At 43.5% G+C, this 24,570-nt stretch overlaps 1 protein-coding gene across 6 annotated transcripts in view; it reads right to left on the bottom strand.

The window, feature by feature from the left end:
* birc6 (baculoviral IAP repeat containing 6) overlaps positions 1-24,570 on the bottom strand; it is a 356,853-nt gene that overhangs the window by 147,334 nt on the left and 184,949 nt on the right. For 3 of the 6 annotated variants that reach the window (XM_078404650.1, XM_078404653.1, XM_078404655.1), the window contains 8 exons: positions 17,986-18,169; positions 16,471-16,629; positions 16,146-16,279; positions 15,074-15,227; positions 14,861-14,977; positions 13,588-13,733; positions 13,376-13,502; positions 9,862-9,972 (listed from right to left, as the gene is read on the bottom strand). In XM_078404650.1, coding sequence (XP_078260776.1) covers positions 9,862-9,972; positions 13,376-13,502; positions 13,588-13,733; positions 14,861-14,977; positions 15,074-15,227; positions 16,146-16,279; positions 16,471-16,629; positions 17,986-18,169 — 1,132 coding nt within the window. The remainder of the gene's footprint in view (positions 1-9,861; positions 9,973-13,375; positions 13,503-13,587; positions 13,734-14,860; positions 14,978-15,073; positions 15,228-16,145; positions 16,280-16,470; positions 16,630-17,985; positions 18,170-24,570) is intronic. The other 3 variants (XM_078404651.1, XM_078404652.1, XM_078404654.1) reach the window with 3 other exon arrangements.

The raw sequence follows: 24,570 nt of genomic DNA, 5'->3' as shown, positions 1-24,570 counted from the left end.
CGCCCCAGCCCTGTGCAGGCCCGAGTTCGGAAGGCGGAGTGACTAGACACACAGGGAGGTGTGGCGACCGGAGAGACCGGCCACACAGGGAGGTGCAGCAACCGGAGGGACCAGCCACACAGGGAGGTGTGGCGACCGGAGAGACCGGCCACACAGGGAGGTGTGGCGACCGGAGAGACCGGCCACACAGGGAGGTGTGGCGACCGGAGAGACCGGCCACACAGGGAGGTGCAGCAACCGGAGGGACCGGCCACACAGGGAGGTGTGGCGACCGGAGAGACCGGCCACACAGGGAGGTGGAGAGACCGGAGGGACCAGCCACACAGGGAGGTGGAGAGACCGGCCACACAGGGAGGTGGAGAGACCGGCCACACAGGGAGGTGCAGCGACCGGAGGGACCAGCCACACAGGGAGGTGGAGAGACCGGAGAGACCGGCCACACAGGGAGGTGGAGAGACCGGCCACACAGGGAGGTGGAGAGACCGGCCACACAGGGAGGTGCAGCGACCGGAGACCGGCCACACAGGGAGGTGGAGAGACCGGCCACACAGGGAGGTGGAGAGACCGGCCACACAGGGAGGTGCAGCGACCGGAGACCGGCCACACAGGGAGGCGTGGCGACCGGTAAGACCGAACGCCCACGGAGACGAAGCAAGCCGAGAGACTGAGCACTCACCAAGGCGCGACCGGAGAGTCGGGACAACCCTAGGCCTGACACAGCGGCAGCACAGCGACAATATGCGGTAGCGGCCGGGAGCTCCAGTGGGTGTGGCCAGCGCACACCCCAGCCGAAGCCCGATCGCACCGCGGCTTCAGCAGCTTGCAGCAGCCTAGTACGGGCCCAGCAGTACGAGCCCAAATCATCGCCGTGGAGCAACAGTCTACACTACGCTGATACACAGCAAGACTGCTTCTCAAAGTGGGGATGATATGGACTAAAAAAAATAATAATAATAATGATTTGTGTGTAAGACTTAATGCTTAATCATTTGTGTGCAAGCATACATATGATATTCGAAGTGGATAAAGGCACATAATGTAGTAAGATTTTGGCAAATACAGGCAATATTGTATTAGTGTTTGAATTTGAAGCTTGTGTAGATTGCATGTAAATGTATATAGTAATACCGATAGCAAGAGGTGTGTAATCCTGTGATACGTTTGTTTTGAATCCAAAGTTAGTATTTCAAGTTACCGTGTTTACGCCGTATATGGCAAGTAACATGACTCGGTTACCTGAAATGATCTGGCAAGTGCTGGGCATTGCCAATGAGTTCTCCCTGTTCAAGCAGAGGATGAAACTGTGCCTGCAAGACTTAGAAATCACATCGGTGTCTAAGCAGGCAACAAAGATAAAACTTGCCTTAGGAGTAGAAGGACTCCGTCGCTTGAATGCGTCAGGTCTGAGTGAAGTGGATCTAAACAAGCTGGAGGAAATATGGACATTCTTTGAGGGCCAGCTGAGGACGAAGGTATATTTCAGAGTCCACAGATTGAAGTTGATGTGGTATCGCCAGAAACCGGAAGAATTGCTCGATCAATTTCTGACCCGGTGTCGAGAAAAAAGTCTCCAATGTAACTTCACTGATCCCGTGCTCAATGAAAGAGTCATTGAGTTGATAATCGCGTCAACGCCCTATGAAGGTTTACACCGAGAGCTTCTACAGAAGCCTGCAGGACACACCATTCCAGAGGCCATTGCTGCAGACAGACAGTGCATTGCAGATTTAGAGCCCAGGTCTCACAATATAGATGCAGTCACGACAAGAGGGACAATGGAGCAAAGCGGACAAGGGTGGCACGCTGGCGCAGCAGTAGAATTGTTGCCTTACAGCGAATGCAGCGCCGGAGACTCAGGTTCGATCCTGACTACGGGCGCCGTCTGTATGGAGTTTGTACGTTCTCCCTGTGACCTGCGTGGGTTTTCTCCGAGATCTTCGGTTTCCTCCCACACTCCAAAGACGTACAGGTATGTAGGTTAATTGGCTGGGCAAATGTAAAAATTGTCCCTATTGGGTGTAGGATAGTGTTAGTGTGCGGGGATCGCTGGGCGGCGCGGACCCGGTGGGCCAAAGGGCCTGTTTCTGCGCTGTATCTCTAAAAATAAAAGCCACAAGATAAGGAGAGACAAAACCCTTGTGGCCAAGAAAGGGCATTGGGCAAGGTGTTGTAGGTCCAAGATGGATAATATACACCCATCTAAATTGTCAAGCGGCAAATACAAACAGGTTGACGAGGTACGGCAACAGTCCCAAGGGGGTTATGCATTGTATTGAGTCGGTCAAGATGAAGGATCTGATATGTTTTTCAATACCATCACCATTTCAAGTTTGGACAGAGTGCCTCCAATAGGCGATGAGGCGTTTGCAGTATGCCCATCGATGAAGGGGCAACATTAATTGAAGGTGAAGATAGATACCGGAGCTGGAGGAAATACCTTTCCCTTTCGGGTCATACGAGACATGTATCTACATGACAAGTATAAGCAGTATCTACAACCATGCAAAGTCCGACTGACGGCATATAACGGGACAGAAATCCCTTGTCTTGGAACTATATCCATTTCATACCAATACCAGGGATCGATGTGGTGTCAAGAATTCTTCGCGGTAGACATCGCAGGACCCGCTGTCATAGGCCTCCCAGGTATCAAGTAACTTCTGGTCATCACGATACGTGCCATGGGAACAGAAGAGTACCCATCAGACGCTCCGAAGGCAGACAGTTTCAACTCGGTGGGAGACCTAATGAAGAGATGGCCTAATCAGTTTGACAGGATTGGCAACTTCAAGGAGCCAGCCACTCTTCATCTCAAGGAGAAGGCCACACCACACATTGATGCACCAAGGAAATGCAGTGTCCATATCAGAGACAAGTTGCAGGCCGAGTTGGATAAAATGGAGGATGATGGAATCATCAGAAAAGTAACTCACGATACGGACTGTGCAGTTCAATAACAACCTCCGTGAAGAAAGATGGATCAATCAGGGTATGCCTAGACCCAAAACGTTTGAATGTAAGTCTCAAACGCTGCCCACACAAGATCCAAATCCTTGAGGAAATCAATCCAGCTTTTGCCAATGGGAAATTGTTCACCAAACGATGCAAAAGCGGGCTATTGGTCCATCCGGCTTGATGAGGCAAGCCAGGAACATACCACGTTCCGGACACCTTTTGGCAGGTATTGCTACAGAAGGCTACCCTTCGGCTTGTCGGTGAGTCAGGATATATTCCCGCAATGTATGGACACAATCATAGAGCAGGTTCCTGGATGCATCTGCATTGCAGATGATATTGTCGTAGTGGGATCCACGGAACATGAACATGACTGTAATCTGAAGAAGCTGTTGGAGACAGCGTCCCGGGAAGGACTAGCTTTCAACAGTGCAAAGTGCGTAGTGAAGGCTATGTCCATCAACATCTTCGGGACAGTCTATGCAGACACAGGCATCAGACCAGATCTTTGTACGGTGAAGGACATTCACATGATGCCAACACCACAGGACAAGGAAGATCTGCAACGGTTCCTGGGGATGATGAATTTTTATCACCCGACATCCCAAACTATGCTGACCAGGCCGCCATCTTGAGGGATTTACTGATGAAAGATGTTCCATTCTTGTGGCAAGAAGACCACCAGATGGCGTTCTGTAACCTGAAGAGCAGCATACAGGAGGAATCTGTACTCCAGTACTATCACCCAGATGCTCCTGTACCCCTTGAGGTAGATGCGTCAATGAAAGGAGCGGGAGCATGCCTTTCGCAGGAAGGACGGCCGGTTGCATACGCTTCGAAAGCTCTGTCTTCACGCCAGTCCAACTACTCCAATATTGAACGCGAGACTCTTGCCTTAATCTTTGGAATCACAAGGTTTCGTACATAACTATTTGGGGGAGATTTTAAAGTGCTGACAGATCACAAGTCTCTTGTCACTATCTGCGGCAAACCATTCACAAGTGCCCCATCCCGACTGCAGCGGTTGCTCATCAAGGTGCAAGGATACAACTTCACCATACAGCACAGACCTGGGGCAGAGATGATTGTTGCTGACACTCTCAGCAGACTGCCCAATCCGGAGAAGACAGAGAGCATAGATCTAGATGTACATGTTGAGAGCATCTTCTTCGACAACGTCAAAGACACACATCGATTAAATAGGATTTTTCCTAGTATCTCTCCTATTTGTGATAAATGTCAATTTCAAGAAGCTAATTTAACTCATATTTTCGTAACTTGTATAAAAATGCAAAACTTCTGGTTGGAGATTTTTAAAATAGTTTCTAAAGTTATTAATAAAAAATTAGATATGGACCCAAAATTAATTATATTAGGATTATCAGAACATACTACAAATTTTACAGTAAGTCAGGTACATTTTCTTGATTACAGTCTAATAACTGCGAAAAAATTAATACTTAAATTTTGGAAAAAACCAATAACCCCCACAATTAAAATGTGGACTACGGAAATGACAGAGACCCTGCATTTGGAAAAAATAAGGTTTGCCTTAATCGACAAACCTGAGTTCTTTTTAAAAATATGGTCTCCATTTATTGAATTTTTAGAAAAGTAAATGGGTTTGGCACAGGACTAAAATAAAAAATTTAAATTAAAAGTTGAAACTTGAGTTAGGGGTTGGATGTACAACTGTGGTTATTACCTCCCGGATCTACTCCCGTTAATTTTTATTGTTAGATCCTTTTTTTTAACCCTCTTATTCTCTCTCCCCAAGTTTATAGTTATTTATTTTTATTTTTACTTTCTCTCTTCAAAAATTTAAAAATTGAAGCTATGTAAGAACTTTGTAACAAATGTGTTTTTTTTCTTATTTCTATTTGTACATATGCTTTTCAAAAATAAAAAATATAAAAAATAAAAAAAAGACACACATCGACTTGATGCACTTCGACAAACTCAAAAAAGAGAAGCTGCAGACAGAAACTTGTCGTGACCCTATACTGCATATGGCCATGCAGTAATTCATTCTGGATGGCCGACGACCATACAGGAGATACCTGCTGATCTGCTGGCCTTTTCAAGACGAATTGGGCATGTCAAATGGGGCAATATTCAAAGGAAGGCAGGTAATCATTCCTGAGTCAATGAGACAGGATATCCTGCATCAACTTCATGTTGGCCACCAGGGCATCGAAAAGACGAGACTTCTAGCAAGACAAATGGTCTATTGGCCCAACATGAACTGTCACATTGATGACCTTGTACGGTGTAGTCAGTGCCAGAAGCACATGCCAGAGCAAACGAGGGAAACACTCATACCACACGAGATACCAGTCACACCTTGGACCAAAATAGCAAAGGATATTTTTGAACTTGACAACATACAATATCTTGTATGTAGATTACCATTCCAAGTTTCCGGTGGTGCATAAGCTGACAAGCACCACAGGTGCCATGGTTGCTAATATGGTGACTGCAACATTTGGCCTCCTAGGAGCACCAACAGAAATCATCTCCGACAACGGCCCACAATTTGTTGGAGAACCTTTCAAGTCCATGTGCAGGAAATGGGGAATCACCCATACGACGTCCTCACCTAGGTACCTTCAGTCGAATGGATTTGTTGAGAGAATGGTACGAACAGTGAAGTCTGTCATCAAGAAGTCCTTGACAACAGAACAATACAATACAATATATCTTTATTGTCATTGTACAGGGGTACAACGAGATTGGGAATACGCCTCCCATACGATGCAATAATTTAATTAATTTAAACAACAACCCAACGAAACAAATTGTAACAGCAGCAGAGTGTAGCAGCAGCTTTACTCAACTTGTGTACTACGCCGATTGATTCCAAGTTACCGTCACCAGCAGAGATGATATTTGGAAGACAGATTCGGACACCTCTACCCACTAACCTTGACACGAACAAGGCATACCAAGGGCAGAGGAACTTTGAGCGATTTGAAGAGCAAATGAAGGCGCATTTTGACAATTCGGTCAAGAGACAAGACTTGAAACCATTACACATTGGACAGAAGGTCCGGGTTCTGGATCAAGCAACTCATATCTGGATACCAGCAGAAGTGAGAACGATCTGTGACAAACCCCAATCAAGATCTTACATCATTGAGCCGAATGGAAATAGATTAAGACGGAATCGAGTGCAGTTGAGAGATCTTCCTCCACTGGAGAAACCAGGTTTTGGTCCCCACTGCGTCACTCCAGACAGCAACAGGACTGAGACCAAATATAAAGAGGAGGAACGACCGGCACATAATGAGGTTGGAGAATATGTGACGTGTTAGTAAGAAACCTGCACGTTACTGTTGATAATCATTACTAGTGAAGAATTTTGGTGTTTATAAAAAGCAATTGTGTTTAGAGTTTTGTTTGTTAAACATATTTTATTTTATATAAGACAAGGGGGATGTTGTGATATTGCAAGGACTATTTTGTTATATCACAAGGTGTGGTGACACCTGGTGGCAACCCCAGGGCACAACGAACCATTGGCACTAGAGGGCGGTGTCATGGTGTGGGAGGCACCAGCCACGGGGGCGGTACCTGTGTTGGTATTTAAGGCCGGGCAATGCCCGTGACTGGGGGAGTAGTAGGGAGCTGTACGGGAGAGAATAAACACGTCTAGTGCATGCAACTCGTGTCCGATTAGGTTTTGGCTGGACTCCATCGCGTTCCTGCTACAAAGGACTACTTTGTTTGCCCGCGTAGCAACATGTATATGTGGGAATGACGTAATATGGGCAGGCACTCTGGTTCCAGGTGGCCGTGAAATAAACTGAGTCTTGATTTATGCTCAGCTTTCAAACCCCTAAATACGTGTACTTGTGGTCATTCCAGAGTCATAACAACGGTATAACGGAGTACAACACTAGCCACATCTTTCCATCTCCACCCGCCTTCCGTTCCCTGTGAACTCCTATATATCGGCGAGATCAAGAGCAGGCTCGGTGATTGTTTTGCTAAACACTTCTGCGCAGTCCGTCTAAACCTACATGATCTCCCGGTTGCTCAACACTTTAACTCCCCCTCCCATTCCCAATCTGACCTTTCTGTCCTGGGCCTCCTCCATTGGCAGAGTGAGAGGAACAAATTGGAGGAACAACACCTGATATTTCGCTTGGGCAGCTTACACCCCAGCGGTATGAATATTGACTTCTCTAATTTCAAGTAACGATTGAGCTTCCTTCTCTCTCCATCCCTCCCCCTTTTCCCGGTTCTCGGACTAGTCTGACGGTCCTCGTTTACATCTTACCTGTTTGCTTTGTTACCTTCTCCTAGCAAACAATGATCTATTCTACATTTTCCTTCAACTTCATCCCTTTGTCTCTTTTTCACACCGTACACCTCCTTATCTCCTTATCTTTAAATCTCCCTCTCCCCTTACTCAGTCTGAAGGGTCTTGACCTGAAACATCACCCATTCCTTCTCTCCAGAGAGGCTACCTGTCCCACTGAGTTACTCCATCATTTTGTGTCTATCTTCAGACCCACATCATTATGGCCAGGCTTTCATTTCACTCCTACCATGGGGAAGGAGGCAGAGGAGTCTAAAAACTGCAAATCAAGAATAGTTTCTTCCCAATAACCCATCAGGCTCTTGAACATTACACGACACTAAACATCTGGGGTTTGTGAATGGGGGAGTAGACTTGGTGACGTAATTCTGCTCCTATCACTTATGAGCATGAAATGAAACACCCAAAAGGGACAAATCACTGAAGTATGCGAATGTGTTGCAAAATTGTGCATCATTTGTGCAAGGGTACTATTCACTGGAGCTTGGTAAACAATACTGACAAGTGATGGCTCAGTGTTCAGGTGAGGAGGCAGCAAGTCATAGATCAAACACAAAATGGGATTTTGTTAGGGACAGGGCCAAGATTGCTCTGAGAATTTCTAACTAGTAGAAAGGAAAACCATATCAACTATGCTGATTGTGGGAAGTGGGTTGGGGTGGAGCGAGAGAATAAACAGAACCTGTGGTCATCAACAGGAAGGCAGTACAGTGACCCATGCCACAATCACGTGAACGACAAGGCTAAGATTATCATCTTTGTTAACAACAACTTCTTTACACCGGAAGAAGGTTTATCTGTTATAACAGGTATAACAGGTATAACAGAGCTTTATTTGTCGTTCGGTACCGAAGTACCGAACGAAACTACATAGCAGTCATAGAAAAAAAAAAGAACACAAGACACATAACCCCAACACAAACGTCCATCACAGTGACTCCAAACACCCCCTCACTGTGATGGAGGCAACAAAACTTCCACTCTCTTCCCCACGCCCACGGACAGACAGCTCGTCCCCGACCGACCCGCACAGTCCCCGCACCGGGCGCTGAAACGTCTCGCGGCCGAACCGGGCGATGAAAGGCCCGCGACCAAGCCTTGCGCAGCTAAGTCCCGTGGTCGAGCCGCACCGGGCGATGTCAAGTCCGCAGCCGAGCCGCACCAGCGATGAAAAGCCCCGCAGCCGAGCTGCACCGGGCGATGTTAAGCCCCGCAGCCGAGCTGCACCGGGCGATGTTAAGCCCCGCAGCCGAGCTGCACCGGGCGATGTTAAGCCCCGCAGCCGAGCTGCACCGGGCGATGTTAAGTCCAGCGGCCAAGCCGCACCGGGATGTAAAGTCCAGCGGCCAAGCCGCACCGGGATGTAAAGTCCAGCGGCCAAGCCGCACCGGGCGATGTTAGGCCCCGCAGCCGAGCCGCACCCCACGCCGTGAGGAAGATAAAAGTTCCCCCACCCCCCCCACACCCACCCACTCCCACACATACACAACCAAAAAAAATATATAAAAACCATCCCAACACCGACACACAACAAAAAAAGGGAAAAGAAAGACGGACAGACTGCTAGTCAGCCGCTGCCGTTAGGCGCCGCCACGTGGATTCACGTTGTGCTGATGATAAATCTGTTGTGCTGACAACTAATGTATATGCAACCGTAGTGGTTTGTTATAGATACAAATAAGGTTCTCGATGCAAATTAAATTGTATGATTAGGGAGAACTTATACTTCCACCATTTACGCGATGGTAATCTTTTGTGAATTCAGGCTTTAATTGGGTCACCCATGAATCATATCAACATCAGCCTTTTAAGTCTTTCTTCATGGCAGTAATTATTCTACCGTGCACTTTTCCTTTCTTATTCCTTTTTCTAAAAGCAACTTCTAAATTGCGGCACGGTGGCGCAACGGTAGAGTTACTGCCTTACACCGAATGCAGCGCCGGAGACCCACATTCCATCCCGACTACGGGTGCTGTCTGTACGGAGTCTGTAAGTTCTCCCATGACCTGCGTGGGTTTTCTCCGAGATCTTCGGTTTCCTCCCACACTCCAAAGACGTACAGGTTTGTAGGTTAATTGGCTTGGTAAATGTAAAAATTGTCCCTAGTGGGTGTAGAATAGTGTTAATGTGCGGGGATCGCTGGTCGGCGCGGACCAGGTGGGCCTGTTTCCGCGCCGTATCTCTAAACTAAACTAAAGTAACTTTCAAAAAGCACTGGGTGGCACAGTGGTACAGGGTCACAGCACCAGAGATTTGGTTTGATCCTTTTATTTGCCTTTGACGGAGTCACGGAGTCAGTGGGCCGAAGGGCCTGATTCCACGCTTTCAATTCTCTAAAACTAAACTTATGGGAATCTCGCACAAATGTGATCAATGGTTCAAAAAAAGGAACTAAAATCATAACGTGTAGATTTGCAGTCAGGAAAAAAACCCAAAATGTGTAGCTAGAAGCTTTTTATTTCAATTCAGGGTGGCTTGAAAGAGCTGGTAAACAGAACTATCCTTCACGACCCACAGAAATGAAATGAATAAGTTAGGATTTTTACACAGGATGTAAAAAAATGTAATTATTGAGCACTTACCATTCAGTTGCATATTTGTCATAAGAGTCAAACTATGCAATACAAGACACCACGTCCGCAGAGATGTGTTTGGGTACCATGCCAACACGGTTAAAAGGCTTGATATTGAAGCTGTCAGTAAAATCATAAGAGATCTTATCAGAAATGCTTTCAAAATTTCCACAGACCATAGAAAAGTACAGTACAGGAAACCACAATATTTGTGCCAAACATGATGCCAAGATAAACTAATCTCATCTCCCTGCATGTGATCCATATCCCTCCATTCCCTACATACAGTGAGTGCCCTCCATAATGTTTGGGACAAAGACCCAACATTTATTTATTTGCCTCTGTATTCCACAATTTGAGATTTGTAAAAGAAACAATCACATGCGGTTAAAATGCACATTTTAATAAAGGGTATTTTTATATATTTTGGTTTCACCATGTAGAAATTACAGCAGTGTTTATACATAGTCCTCCCATTTCAGGGCACCATAATGTTTGTGACACAGCAATGTCATGTAAATGAAAGTAGTCATGTTTAGTATTTTGTTGCATATCCTTTGCATGCAATGACTGCTTGAAGTCTGCAATTCATGGACATCACCAGTTGCTGGGTGTCTTCTCTGGTGATGCCCTGCCAGGCCTGTATTGCAGCCATCTTTAGCTTATGTTTTGGGGGCTAGTCCCCCTCAGTTTTCTCTTCAGCATATAAAAGGCATGCTCAATTGGGTTCAGATTGGGTGATTGACTTGGCCACTCAAGAAATGACCATTTTTTAGCTTTGAAAAATTCCTTTGTTGCTTTAGCAGTATGTTTTGATCATTGTCTTGCTGTAGAATGAACTGCCGGCCAATGAGTTTTGAGGCATTTGTTTGAACTTGAGCAGATAGGATGTGTGTTTACACCTCGGAATTCATTATGCTACAACCATCAGCAGTTGTTTCATCAATGAAGATAAGTGAGCCAGTACCTTCAGCAGCCATACATGCCCAGGCCATAACACCCCCATCACCATGTTTCACAGATGAGGTGGTATGCTTTGGATCTTGGCCAGTTCCTTCTCTCCTCCATACTTTGCTCTTGCCATCACTCTGATATAAATTAATCATCATCTCATCTGTCCACAAGACCTTTTTCCAGAACTGTGGTTGCTCTTTTAAGTACTTCTTGGCAAACTGTAACCTGGCCATCCTATTTTTGCGGCTAACCAGTGGTTTGCATCTTGCAGTGTAGCCTCTGTATTTTTGTTCATGAAGTCTTCTGAGGACAATGGTCATTGACAAATCCACACCTGACTCCTGGAGAGTGTTTCTGATCTGACGGACAGGTGTTTGGGGATTTTTCTTTATTATAGAGAGAATTCTTCTGTCATCAGCTATGGAGGTCTTCCTTGGTCTGCCAGTCCCTTTGCGATTAGTAAGCTCATCAGTGCTCTCTTTCTTCTTAATGATGTTCCAAACAATTGATTTTGGTAAGCCAAAGGTTTGGCTAATGTCTCTAACCGTTTTATTCTTGTTTCTCTGTCTCAGAATGGCTTATTTGACTTTCATTGGCACAACTTTGGTCCTCATGTTGATAAACAGCAATAAAAGTTTTCAAAAGTGATGGAAAGACTGGAGGAAAGACTAGGTGCTGAGAGCTCTCTTATACCTGCATTAAGGAGGCAATTAAACACACCAGAGCAATCACAAATGCCTGTGAAGTCATGTGTCCCAAACATTATGATGCCCTGAAATGGGGGGGACTATGTATAAATACAGCTGTAATTTCTACATGGTGAAGACAAAATGTATAAAAATGGCCTTTATTTAAATCTGACAATGTGCACTTTAACCACATATGGTTATTTCAGGGCATCATAATGTCCAGAACAAGGGCCACAGTTTAAGAATAAGGGGTAGGCCATTTAGAACTGAGATGAGGTAAAGCTTTTTCAGTCAGAGAGTTGTGAATCTGTGGAATTCTCTGCCTCAGAAGGCAGTGGAGGCCAATTCTCTGAATGCATTCAAGAGAGAGCTGGATAGAGCTCTCAAGGATAGCGGAGTCAGGGGGTATGGGGAGAAGGCAGGAACGGGGTACTGATTGAGAATGATCAGCCATGATCACATTGAATTGCAGTGCTGGCTCGAAGGGCCGAATGGCCTCCTCCTGCACCTATTGTCTATTGTCTATATGAATTTTTCTATTACAAATCTCAGAGGCAAATAAATAAATGATTGGTCTTGGTCCCAAACATTATGGGGGACACTGTATCTATGTGCATATCTAAAAGTATCTCAAAGAATATCTTATCTGTTACCACAATAACCCCTGGCAGCACGTTCCGGGTACCCATCACTTTCTGAGATACAACTACACACAATAGTTCAGAAAAGGAACTAAAATTATGACTTGCAAACTGGCATTAGTCAGTCATCTTCCGAGAAACATTGTGCATTTACCCTGTCTATTCCTCTCATGATCTTATACACATCTAGAAGATCCTCCTTCGCTCCAAGGAATAAAGTCTGAGCCTGCTCAACCTCCCCCCATAGCTCAAGCCCTCGAGTCCTGGCAACATCCTTGTAAACATTCTTGGCCTCCTTTTATTCACAAAATGCTGGAGTAACTCAGCAGGTCAGGCAGCATCTCTGGAGAGAAGGAATGGGTGACGTTTCGGGTCGAGACCCTTCCTCCTTTCCAGCTTTCCTATAACAGGGTGACCAAAACTGAACACAATAGTCTAAATGTTGCCTCACCAATGTCTTGTACAACTGCAACATAACCTCCCAATTTCTATACTCAATACTGATGAAGGCCAATGTGCCAAAAGCCTTTTTGACCACTCTATCTACCCATGATGCCACTTTCAAGGAACTATGTACTTGCACTCCTAGATCCCTCTGCTCTACAACACTCCCCAGAGCCCTGTCATTCACTGTGTAGGTCTTGCCCACGTTAGACTTCCCAAAATAAAACAGCTTGTATCCTGTACTCCATCAACTACTCCTCAACCCACCTGCCCAACCAATCATCACCCTGCAACCATCTTCGCTATCTGCAATACCATCCACTTTATTGTCACCTGCAAACCTACTAATCGCACTCATCCATTTCTCCATTCCAAAAACCAACCTTCCACCATCACCCTCTGCTTCCTTCTATGAAACTAATTTTCTATCCAGTCAGCTAGCTCTCCTTGGATCCCAAGTGATCTTGGTAAGCCTAAGGTTTGGCTGATGCCTCCAACAGTTGGTAAGCCTAAGGTTTGGCTGATGTCTCTAACAAGCCTATGGTTTGGCTGATGTCTCCAACAGAGCAGCCTACCATGTGGAACCTTGTCAAATGCCTCACTGAAATACAGCTCTGCCCCAACCTTTAGGGTCTCGACCTGAAACATCACCCATTCCTTCTCTCCAGAGATGCTGCCTGACCCGCTGAGTTATTCCAGCATTTTGTGTCTACCTTCGTCCAAAGACTCAATCAAATTCAGATTCATGAGGCAATCAGGATGGAAAACCAGCTAATTTTGGAAGAAGTGGCTCACCTTGGTTTAATGGGATTGTTGGCACTCTGCTTGCATTAAATAAAAAAGCATCAGCTCCAGCATCTTCATTCCCAACAGAACAGGCATTCATGCTCAGTGTAAGCCACACCTGCAGTAATGATTCCAACTGAAATGAAATTAAAAACTGCATTAAAAGGGGGAAAAAATGGAATTGCAGACTAAAAGCAAGAGAAATAATTTGTATTTGATACCTGAACGTGATGAACTTGCAGCATGGAGAACAGCTTGTTGAAACATGCACTGAGCATTGGAATTGATGGTGGCGGCACAATCAGCTGACTAGATGAATGCAATCCTCTTAACAAGGAGTCATCAGTTCCAGGAGGAGGCTGAGATACTAAAGTAATTAAAAGAATTTAGCAAGGGATTGTTTGCTTGTCTGTTTTCCTATTAGCATATTCCCTAAATCTCATTTCTCTACAGATGGCAAAATACAATTGTAAATCCACGTAGTCTCTCGCGTATTAGTGGGCAGATTGGCAATTATTGCGTTGAATTTGGACGGCAATTATTGCGTTGAATTTGGACTGCAATTTTACTAATAGCTTGCTACTCCATGGCAAGCCTTTATGTGTCCCAGCATCCTGTACTCAGGAGAACTAAACAAGCCTGATCCAGCTTTCTAGAAGGAATTTTGCATTTGAAGGCTTCAGCATGCCCAGTTACATTGTCATTCATTTCTCTCATCACTTTACAGAAGTTTATTCCACCATAGAGTATTTTACAATATGCAGCAAACTCCTTAATAGTTTACCCAATTAACAATTTGGCTACAAATATGCATTTGTGTGCATTAATTGTCCTAAAGGCTTTATGAGGAGCTCTCCACCTGGAGGGGCAAATACCACAAGTACTTTAAGACTGCAGTTGATGCAAAGCAGCTTCCAATGCAGAGTATTACAAACGTATTACGATGGTACAAGAGTCTGTTTCTCACTTGACTCCATGCATGTCAGAACAAAACGTGCATTAATGAGCAAAATGAATCTAGACTCCTCACCTCCATTACCACATGACAGAGTCAAAGTAATAGCTTAACCACTAGACAACAATATTTAGTGCCCACCATATGGCCATTCTACTCTATGCATTCATCTGACCCCCAAATCAGTCACTGCTAGTGTATTAGGGCGTAATTTTAAAGTCTGCAACTGTCGGGTCATAACTAGAAAGCGAGGATGTAAAATGCAAAAATTTAGGCAGATCAAGTGCTTTCAGGAAACCTTTCTTCACATAAAAGGGTAGTGGAAATAATTTCTCATCTGCAAATTCTAGGTGAATTGAGAATTTCAAAGATTAGATTGCCAGATTTGTGTTTAATAAATATAGGCAAACATGTGCAGAGTAAGTAACAATATAAAGTAAAATTTATATAGCAGCCACTAAATAATGGATCAGGCCAACTTTTCTTCCATTCCTATTATTTAACACTTTGCTCTAGTAGTTAGTAATTCATCTGACTACCTGTGGGTGATGTGTTAGTAAGAGCCTGAAGAATGGAATCAGCTTCCAGTGTAGCCATCATCTTCAACATAAGCTCAGCTTGTTGCTCCAGACCAACCTCCAGGCGCGCATCGAGTGCTGCATTGAAAACCAAAACAAACCCATGTTACCCGCTTTTAGCTATTAGCCTGCCGTATCAAAATGCAAGATAAATGATGCATGAAACATACAAACCTTGTGATATGGAGACAGATATATTTTGAGATCCGTTCTTCTCACTAGCAGGTGGCGGTTTTGGCATCTGAATTCCAACACCACCAATATAAGGATTGTAATTGTAAGTGCCATAGTCCGTACCCCAATAATCATACCAAGTACTGCTAATGGGCTTTAGTGAACAAAAAAAATGTTGAATAATAACACTAAGCTGTTTAATGACGATTCTACTACTGCACACATTTTGTGTAATGATAGCATTCTTCACAAATTGACAGAAAGTTTAAATTTAAAGTATTAAATGTAATGATAAGGGAATCTAACATATGATGACTAAAATAAAGCAATCCCATACAGCCCTGAAACAGCCCAACTAAAATCACACAATATGAGCTTCGCCTGCCCCTTAAATTATTTGCATAACTAAAATTATGTTGCCTTGGGGTCCTTGGGGAGTGACATGAACATTCATTGAATATAATACATATACAGGTACTCCCCAGGTTGCGATGCTTCCGCTTGCGATAGTTCGACTTTGCGATGGTGCAAATGGCAGCGACCCGTAGCGACCCGTAGCGAGCCGCCGCTCGCCTCCGGCCACGTGATCGCGCGTTTTCAATGCATTTCGACTTACAATACTTTCGGTTTCCGATGGGTTCTCAGAATGGAACCCCATCAGACGGAAGCTGTATATTTTCAATTTAAAAAAAAATCCAATCTTAAAATGGATTTTAAAAAAAAGAATGAATGCATTTGAGGATAAATGATCTGGATTGACAAACCTCTGAATTGATCAATTTTAGATTAATTACATCACATGGTCAATTAACTTCTCTTTTCACACATTGCAGATTTAACATAAATGTGCAAGTGTACATTGTGTAAAAGTACGTACGACTGACTCTCGTTTAATCCTTTAGAACTGATATTGAAAATTTACAAGAAAAGTGGTGGGGAGGACACATTTCAGAAGGACGTGTACGGTTATAAAATTTAATATTGCCCAAAGCAACATAATGATAGCCCATTCCACCAATAACTAATAATTAGTTCTGCATGCAAAGATGTAATTTAATTGTGGGTACTCTACCTTGAACACTTTGGCAGCAAGGGGATCCTCATCAAAGTCAACATCTAGGGGACCAATATCAACATCCATGAGGTCTTGTAGCATGTCAAAGTCTTTGTCTTTATCTTTTTCCAAAGATGATGCAGACGGAGCACCTTTGGATGATGAAAACAGCTTTAACATTGCCAAGTATGTTAACTAATGTATGGAAATGGACCACATACACTCACCAGGCAATTTTAAGGCTGTGTTTTTGTTTTAAACTTATGAAAGCTTACAGTACTACTTGTTATGTAAAATTAATAAAAATAACAATATAGCATACAAGCGGTCGTAAATCACTCACCTGTAATATCTGGGGTTAAAGGTTCATCTATAGATTCCACTAGTGGAATCACAGATGATTGTGGCAGGGGATCATCAGCGTCAGTAACAGATACACCCACATCTTCACCCACTGCCCCTTCCTCCATACAGTCCACGGCAACTGGTGACAGCAGTTCACCTGTTCAAAATTTAAGTTAGTTTGTAGAATGTTACAACAGTTACTCAAAAATCATTAAATACCTACTATTTGCACACAAGCTGCACAAAAATCACAAAGGCTACAAAATACTAATTTGAGGAACAGGAAATAAATCATGATAGAAATTTTGAAATAGCAATTCACAACAGGCTGATTGACTCTACAAATGCTTAACGTGTTGATTGATCTGGTGCATACTTCCATTAAAGTGCACATGATCACATCACTACACCATTACACCTAGAGCATTTAAAATCACACATCTTTAAAGTAAATCACTAACATGTTCATTTACAAAAAAAAGGCAGATATTTGGGAGGCTCAGTGATGTAGGAGCATCGGATTCAGGGATCCTGGTTTGATCCTGTGGCTTTGTACATTCCACTTGTGACATGAGTTTCTGCCAGCTGTTTCAGTTTCCTCCTACTTTTCAAACATATACTGGTACATTAATGGCTACTATAAATTATCCTTATTACAACAAGGCAAAATAATTAAAGGGACATTAATGGACAGAGAATGACCAGACAAGATGAAAGGAAGAGCATTTTGATTATGTGCACTTAGTCCCACATGCAATACTATAACAAAGCCAATAAATTTCCCTTCAATTCTGCATTAGCTAGTCTTTTTATTAGGGACTTGATGAGGGAACTGAGGAGAGAAAAGAAGGAATAGATGCCCAGAGTAGGTGAATCGAGGACCAGAGGACATAGGTTTAAGGTGAAAAGATTTAATATGAATTTGAGGAATAATGTTTTCACACAGAGGGTGGTGGTGGGTCAAGCAGCCAGAGGATGTAGTTGAGGCTGGGACTATCCCAAAGTTTAAGAAACAGTTAGACAGGTACATAGATAGGGCAGGTTTGGAGGGATATGGACTAAATGCAGGCAGGTGGGACATGTTGGCCGTTGTGGGCAAGCTGGGCCGAAGGTCCTGTTTCCACGCTGTATCACTCTATGCTCTATAGTCATGGAGGAAGAATGGAAAGAGAAATAAAAGAGAAGATGGAAAAGAACCACAATCATAAGCAAAGAGCAAAGTTATTTGTAAAAGGAAATTGAAAGGAAGGTGTATAAATGCCAAGACAATTCTTTTTCCAGCTAATAAATTTAGAGAAAGAAAATCTGAAGAGTTTTGATAAGGACATGTTAAACACTGCTAACGCTGTAGGGAAACAAGTGTTATGTGCGAGAGCATATAAAATGATTGAGTGAATATTTCACAATCATCCACAGCAGAAAACTTTTATGCTATGTTTGAACACTTATCGGAAAAAATCTAATCATTTTTGAGGAAGAAACACGATTAATATATTTTTTTCTTGCTTCGTACCTGCCAAAATATCTTGAATCATGCAGGTCAAGGAATATTGTGCCCATGCTCCACCCCAGGAGATATCTCCCCTGTTGAAGTCTGTTCCTACCAGCAGAAGCAGCAGTCTTTCAAGTTGCTGACCATTAACTATTTCACAAAGGTGAATTGTCGGCCTTGTCGCATTTGCAATACGTGCCAGAACCTGCCAAAATAGTTCAGAGGTTCATGTGTTTCTATTATTAAAGATCATTGCAGAGCTGAGTTAGTTAAGTTACAGACAGCAAATACATTATCTTACTTACATTTTCCATGTTCAACATTTAATCAAGGAAATGAAATAAAAAAATTAAATTGCAGAGTTTTCAAGAATAGTATAATTGCAATCAATTTCTTCATATGTCCTATTTTCACCTGTTGGGAACTCTAAATACCATCTCAAAATGAGGGGCAAATATTTCTACAAAAGTGAGTAAAATACTACACCAAAAAAGGACAGCAGACATTTAATACATATTTCAGCAAATAGGATTACTATCACCAGTAGTTCGAATGTTACCATTGATAAAAAGCTGTTAAATAGGATAAAAGATAGTGTAAGGAATTTGGTCACAGACTGGTTAATCTTACTGAATGACAGAAGGCATTCTGTCCTAAAGGACTTACAAAGCAATTTTAGCCCCTCTCAAACAGCATATCGTATCAATATTTTTGAAATCTCTCATGAATACCAAACAAAGTTTCATAAAAGAATTACCATAATACCTAACAGGATAGCTTAGTTATTAACCACAGTTGAACGATAGATAACCCAAAATAAAAATACTGAAATTTGAAAGTGAAGATTTGAGTGCAAGAGTTAGGATGTCAGAAAATTGTTAAACAAAATACCGATTCACTAAGGAAGACACAAACAATCTCCCAGATGTACTAGAGGACAGAGGATCTAGGGGGATAGAGGAACTTTAAAAAAGTTGCATTAGGCAAGAAATAGTATTAGGTCTGCATCCCAGGGTACTCAGGGAGGTGGCTCTAGAAATAGTGGACGCATTGATGATCATTTTCCAATGTTCAATAGATTCAGGATCAGTTCCTGTGGATTGGAGGATAGCTAATGTTATCCCACTTTTCAAGAAAGGAGCGAGAGAGAAAACGGGGAATTACAGACCAGTTAGCCTGACTTCGGTGGTGGGAAAGATGCTGGAGTCAATTATTAAAGAGGTAATAACGGTGCATTTGGAGAGCGGTAAAAGGATAAGTCCAAGTCAGCATGGATTTATGAAAGGGAAATCATGCCTGACTAATCTTCTGGAATTTTTTGAGGATGTGACAAGTAAAATGGATGAAGGGGAGCCAGTGGATGTAGTGTATCTAGACTTTCAGAAAGCCTTTGATAAGGTCCCACACGGGAGATTGGTGAGCACAATTAGAGCACATGGTATTGGGGGTAGGGCGTTGACATGGATAGAGAATTGGTTGGCAGACAGGAAGCAAAGAGTAGGAGTAAACGGGTCCTTTTCAGAATGGCAGGCAGTGGCGAGTGGAGTGCCGCAAGGCTCGGTGTTGGGGCCGCAACTGTTTACCATATATATTAATGATTTGGATGAAGGAATTAGAAGTAACACTAGCAAGTTTGCAGATGACACAAAGCTGGGTGGCAGTGTGAACCGCGAAGAGGATGTTAGGAGGTTGCAAGGTGACTTGGACAGGTTGAGTGATTCGTGGCAGTTGCAGTATATATAATATAGATAAATGTGAGGTTATCCACTTTGGCGGCAAAAACAAGGAGGCAGATTATTATCTCAATGGTGTCAGGTTAGGTAAGGGGGAAGCACAGCGAGACCTGGGTGTCCTTGTACACCAGTCACTGAAAGTTGGCGTGCAGGTACAACAGGCAGTGAAGAAAGCTAATGGCATGTTGGCCTTCATAACAAGAGGATTTCAGTATAGGAGTAAAGAGGTTCTTCTGGAGTTGTATAGGGCCCATATCTGGAGTATTGTGTACAGTTTTGGTCTCCTAATTTGAGGAAGGACATCCTTGTAATTGAGGCAGTGCAGCGAAGATTCACGAAATTGATCCCTGGGATGGCGGGATTGCCATATGAGGAAAGATTGAAAAGACTAGGCTTGTATTCACTGGAGTTTAGAAGGATGAGAGGGGTTCTTATAGAGACATATACAATTATAAAAGAACTGGACAAGCTAGATGCAGGAAAAATGTTCCCAATGTTGGGGGAGTCCAGAACCAGGGGCCACAGTCTTAGAATAAAGGGGAGGCCATTTAAAACTGAGGTGAGAAGGAATTTTTTCACCCAGAGAGTTGTGAATTTGTGGAATTCCCTGCCACAGATGGCCGTGGAGGCCAAATCACTGGATGAACTTAAGAGAGTTAGATAGAGTTCTGGGGGCTAGTGGAATCAAGGGATATGGTGAGAAGTTGGGCACAGGTTACTGATTGTGGATGGTCAGCCATGATCACAATGAATGGCGGTGCTGGCTCGAAGGGCCGAATGGCCTCCTCCTGCACCTATTTTCTGTTTCTATGATTCTATGATTCAACTGTACTTGGAGCATTCTGTGCCATTGTGGTCACCACACCACAGGAAAGTAGTGATTAAGATAGAGAGGGTACAGAAAAGATTCACACAGAAGCTGCAGATATTGGAGGGCTTGAGTTATCAGGAAACACTGGATTGGCTGGGTCTGTATTCTCTGGAGGGGAGGAAGTCCAGAGGTGACATGATAGAGGTATATAAAACTGGAGGGCATGGATTTTGGATGAGAGGGAAGAGATTGTAAGGGATTAACGAGTAACTTTTTTAATGCAAAGAGAAGGTAGTGCCTGGAATGGTGATTTTAGAGGCAGGAGCATTAATAACATTTAAGAGGTATCTGGACAGGTATTTAAATAAATAGGGCATAGAGGGATATGGCGTTAAATACAGGCAAGTGGGATTAGCCTAGATCAGCATGATGGGTGCGTAGATATGTCAGGTCAAAGGGTCTGATCTACACTATAACTATTATGTATAAACTGCTAACATATCGCATTAACATGCCATCCGTCCGCATTGAGTGAATGCAGCTCACGTTTTACTTATTGATGGTATGTATGTTAGACAATAGACAATAGGTGCAGGAGGAGGCCTTTTGGCTCTTCGGGCCAGCACCGCCATTCATTGTGATGATGGCTGATCATCCACAATCAGTACCCCGTTCCTGCCTTCTCCCCATATCCCTTGACTCCGCTATCTTTAAGAGCTCTATCTAACTCTCTCTTGAAAGCATCTTACTGTGGTCATGTATGATTTCAATATGCAGGTAGACTGGGAAAACCAGGATGGCACTGGATCCAAAAAAGAAATTTGTAGAGTGCCTACCAGGTGGCTTCTTAGAGTAGCTTGTAGTGAGGTCTACCAGGGAAAAGGCAATTCTGGTTTGGTATTGTGTAACGGACCAGATTTGATTCGGAAGCTTATGGTAAAGGAACCCCGAGGAGACAGAGATCATAACATGATAAACTTCAAACTGCAGTTTGAGAGGGAGAAGATTAAATTAGAGGTGTCTGTATTACTGTCGAGTAAAAAGTAACTACAGAAGCACGAGGGAGGAGCTGGCTAAAGTTGACTGGAAAGTTGACTAGCAGGAATGACAGGAACAGCAATGGCAGGAGTTTGTGGGAGTAATTTGGAAGATGCTGTATCGTTTCATCCCAAAGAGGAAGAAAGATTCTAAGGGAAGAATGAGGTGACCGTGGCTGACAAGGGAAGTCCAAGACAGCATAAAATAAAATAAAAGGCATACAATATTGCAAAGATTAATGGGAAGCTACAGGATTAAGGAGCTATTAAAAACCAACAGAAGGTAACTAAAAAGGCAATACGGGGAGAAAAGATTAAATATAAAGATAAGCTAGCCAATAATAAAAAAGAGGATAGCAAAAGTATTTTTGAGATATATGAAGAACAAGAGAGAGGCAAGAGTGGACATTGGACTGCTGGAAAATTACACTAGAGAAGTGATAATGGAGAATAAAGAAACGGTAGATGATTTTTTTGCATCAGTCTTCACTGTGGAAGACACCAGCAACATCCCTGAAATTCAAGAGAGTTAGGAGGCAGAAGTTAGTGGAGTTGCTTTGACTAAGGAGAAGGTGCTTGGGAAGCTGAAAGGTCTGAACGTGGATAAATCACCTGGACTAGATGGATTACACCCCGTGGTTCTTAAAGAGGTAGCTTTAGAGATTATGGAGGCATTAATGGTGATCTTTCAAGAATCACTGGAGGCAGGAAAACTGGACTGGAAAATTGCAAATGGTACTCTGTTGGGAATGAAACAAAAGAAGGGAAACTATAGGCTGGTTGCCCGACTTCAATGGTTGGGGAGATTTTAGAGTCCATTATAAAGTGTGAAGAAGGGACTCGACCCGAAACGTCACCCATTCCTTCTCTCCTGAGATGCTGCCTGACCAGCTGAGTTACTCCAGCATTTTGTGAATAAATACCTTCGATTTGTACCAGCATCTGCAGTTATTTTCCTACATTATAAAGGGTGAGGTTTCCAAGGACATAGAAGCACATGATAAAACTGGCATGGTTTTGTAAAGGTGTCTTGCCTGACGGTTGGAATCCTTTGAGGAAGTAATTTGCAGGATAGATGAAGACGAGTCAGTGGATGACATTTACCTGGATTTTCAGAAGGTCTTTGATATGTGAGGCTGCTAAAGAAGATGAGCCCATGGTATTAGAGGCAAGATACTAGCATGGATAGAAAGTTGGCTGGATGGCAGAAGACAGAGTGGGAACAAAAGGGGCTATTTCTGGTTGGCTGCCAGTGACTAGTGGTGTTCCGCAGGGGTCGGTGCTGGGGCCGCTACTCGTCATGTTGTATATCAATGGTTTGGATGAGGGAATTGAAGGCTTTGTGGCTAAGTTTGCAGATGATATGAAGATAGGTGGAGGGGCAGGCTGCATGAAGAAAGTAGTGGGGTTAGCAGAAAGACTTGGACAGGTTGCGAGTGTGGGGAAAAAAGTGGCAGATGGAATACAACATAGCAAAGTGCGGAGTCATGCATTTTAGTAGTAGGAATAAACGCATACTTTTTTTCTAAATGGGGAGAGGATTCAGAATCAGAGCTGCAAAGGGATTTGGAAGTGTTGATGCAGGATTCCCAAATAGTTAATTTGCAAGCTGAATCGGTAGTAAGGAAAGCAAATGCAATGTTATCATTTATTTTGAGAGGACTAGAATATAAAAACAGGGATGTAATCCTGAGGCTTTATAAAGCACTGGTCAGACCGCATCTGGAGTATTTTGAGCAGTTTTGGGCCCCATATCTGAGGAAGGATGTGCTGGCTTTGGAAAAGGTCCAGAGGAAGTTTACAAGAACGATCCCGGGGATGATTGGGTTAATATTTGAAGAGCATTTGATGGCACTGTACCTGCACTCGCTTGAGATTCAAAGGATGAGGGAGGGCCTCACTGAAACTTGACAGAGTAGATGAGAAGAGCTTGTTTCCACTAGTGGGAGAGTCTATAACCAGAGGGCACAGCCTCAGAATAAAATCACGTGCCTTTGGAAAGGAGATGAGGAGGAATTTCTTTAGTTGGTGGGTGGTGAATCTGTGGAATTCATTGCCACAGATGGCCTTGGAGGCCAAGTCATTGGGTGCTTTTAAAGCAGAGATTGACAGATTCTTGATTAGTACGGGTGTCAATGTTATGGGGAGAAGGCAGGAGAATGGGGTTAGAAGAGAGAGGTAGATCAGCCATGATTTAATGGCAGAGTAGTCTCGACGGCCCAAATGGCCTTATTCTGCTCTTACGACTGTTTTGTCTGGTAAATAGCGTGAACAAACTCAAACGGTACATTACACTTTGTATGATGAAGCGATTGGGAATTGTTTGTGCAATTTTCTGTTTATCCTATCTATTTATCTATATTTATCCATACAGACATCACTTCCCTTATTCCATGCTTGCACAAGTCAGAGATTTGCATTTGATCAGAAAACTTAAATAAAGAGCAACGGTAATAAAAGTAATATTTGTGGCATATTAATGCGAGGCAGTCTCCAGCAACATCTCCAAACCATTCATTTTTCAAAATTCTTTGAGTCAAATTCTAGAGTTTTATCTTGCATTAACACAAAGAAAAGAATAGGAGGCTGAAGAAATTGGGAGATTAAGTAGATTTTACCCATACATCTTTAGCATACATTTAACAGAAAAATAATCTAACTTGCACAATTTTCCAAGCAGCAGCAAAGAGCCAGACTGAAGAAATGCATGGAGCAAATAGGAGCCAGCGCTGCCGTCGCAGCTGCGGCTTGCCTGCAGTCCGTCTGTCTTTTGTGTTTTTTGTTGTTTTTGTCTGAATTGTAGTTTAATATGATGTAGTGTTGTATGTTATGTTGGGGGGGGGGGGGGGGGGGGGGTGGTGGGAGGGAACGGGAACTGTAACATTCTCTCTCCAGAACGGAGACGTGACCTTTGTTCTGTGTCGTGTCTCCGTTCCCGTTGCGGCCTACCACCGGCCATTCACCTGGGACCACCTGGGGCTCTGGTTCGCAGAGCCCGCGGCGCGGACTCACCACCTGCGGCGCT

This window comes from Rhinoraja longicauda, chromosome 9 (genome assembly GCF_053455715.1).
Source record: "Rhinoraja longicauda isolate Sanriku21f chromosome 9, sRhiLon1.1, whole genome shotgun sequence".
Classification (NCBI taxonomy): Eukaryota; Metazoa; Chordata; class Chondrichthyes; order Rajiformes; family Arhynchobatidae; genus Rhinoraja; species Rhinoraja longicauda.
The sequence above is the reverse complement of the archived record's forward strand: the minus strand, read 5'-3'. Positions and strand labels throughout refer to the sequence as shown.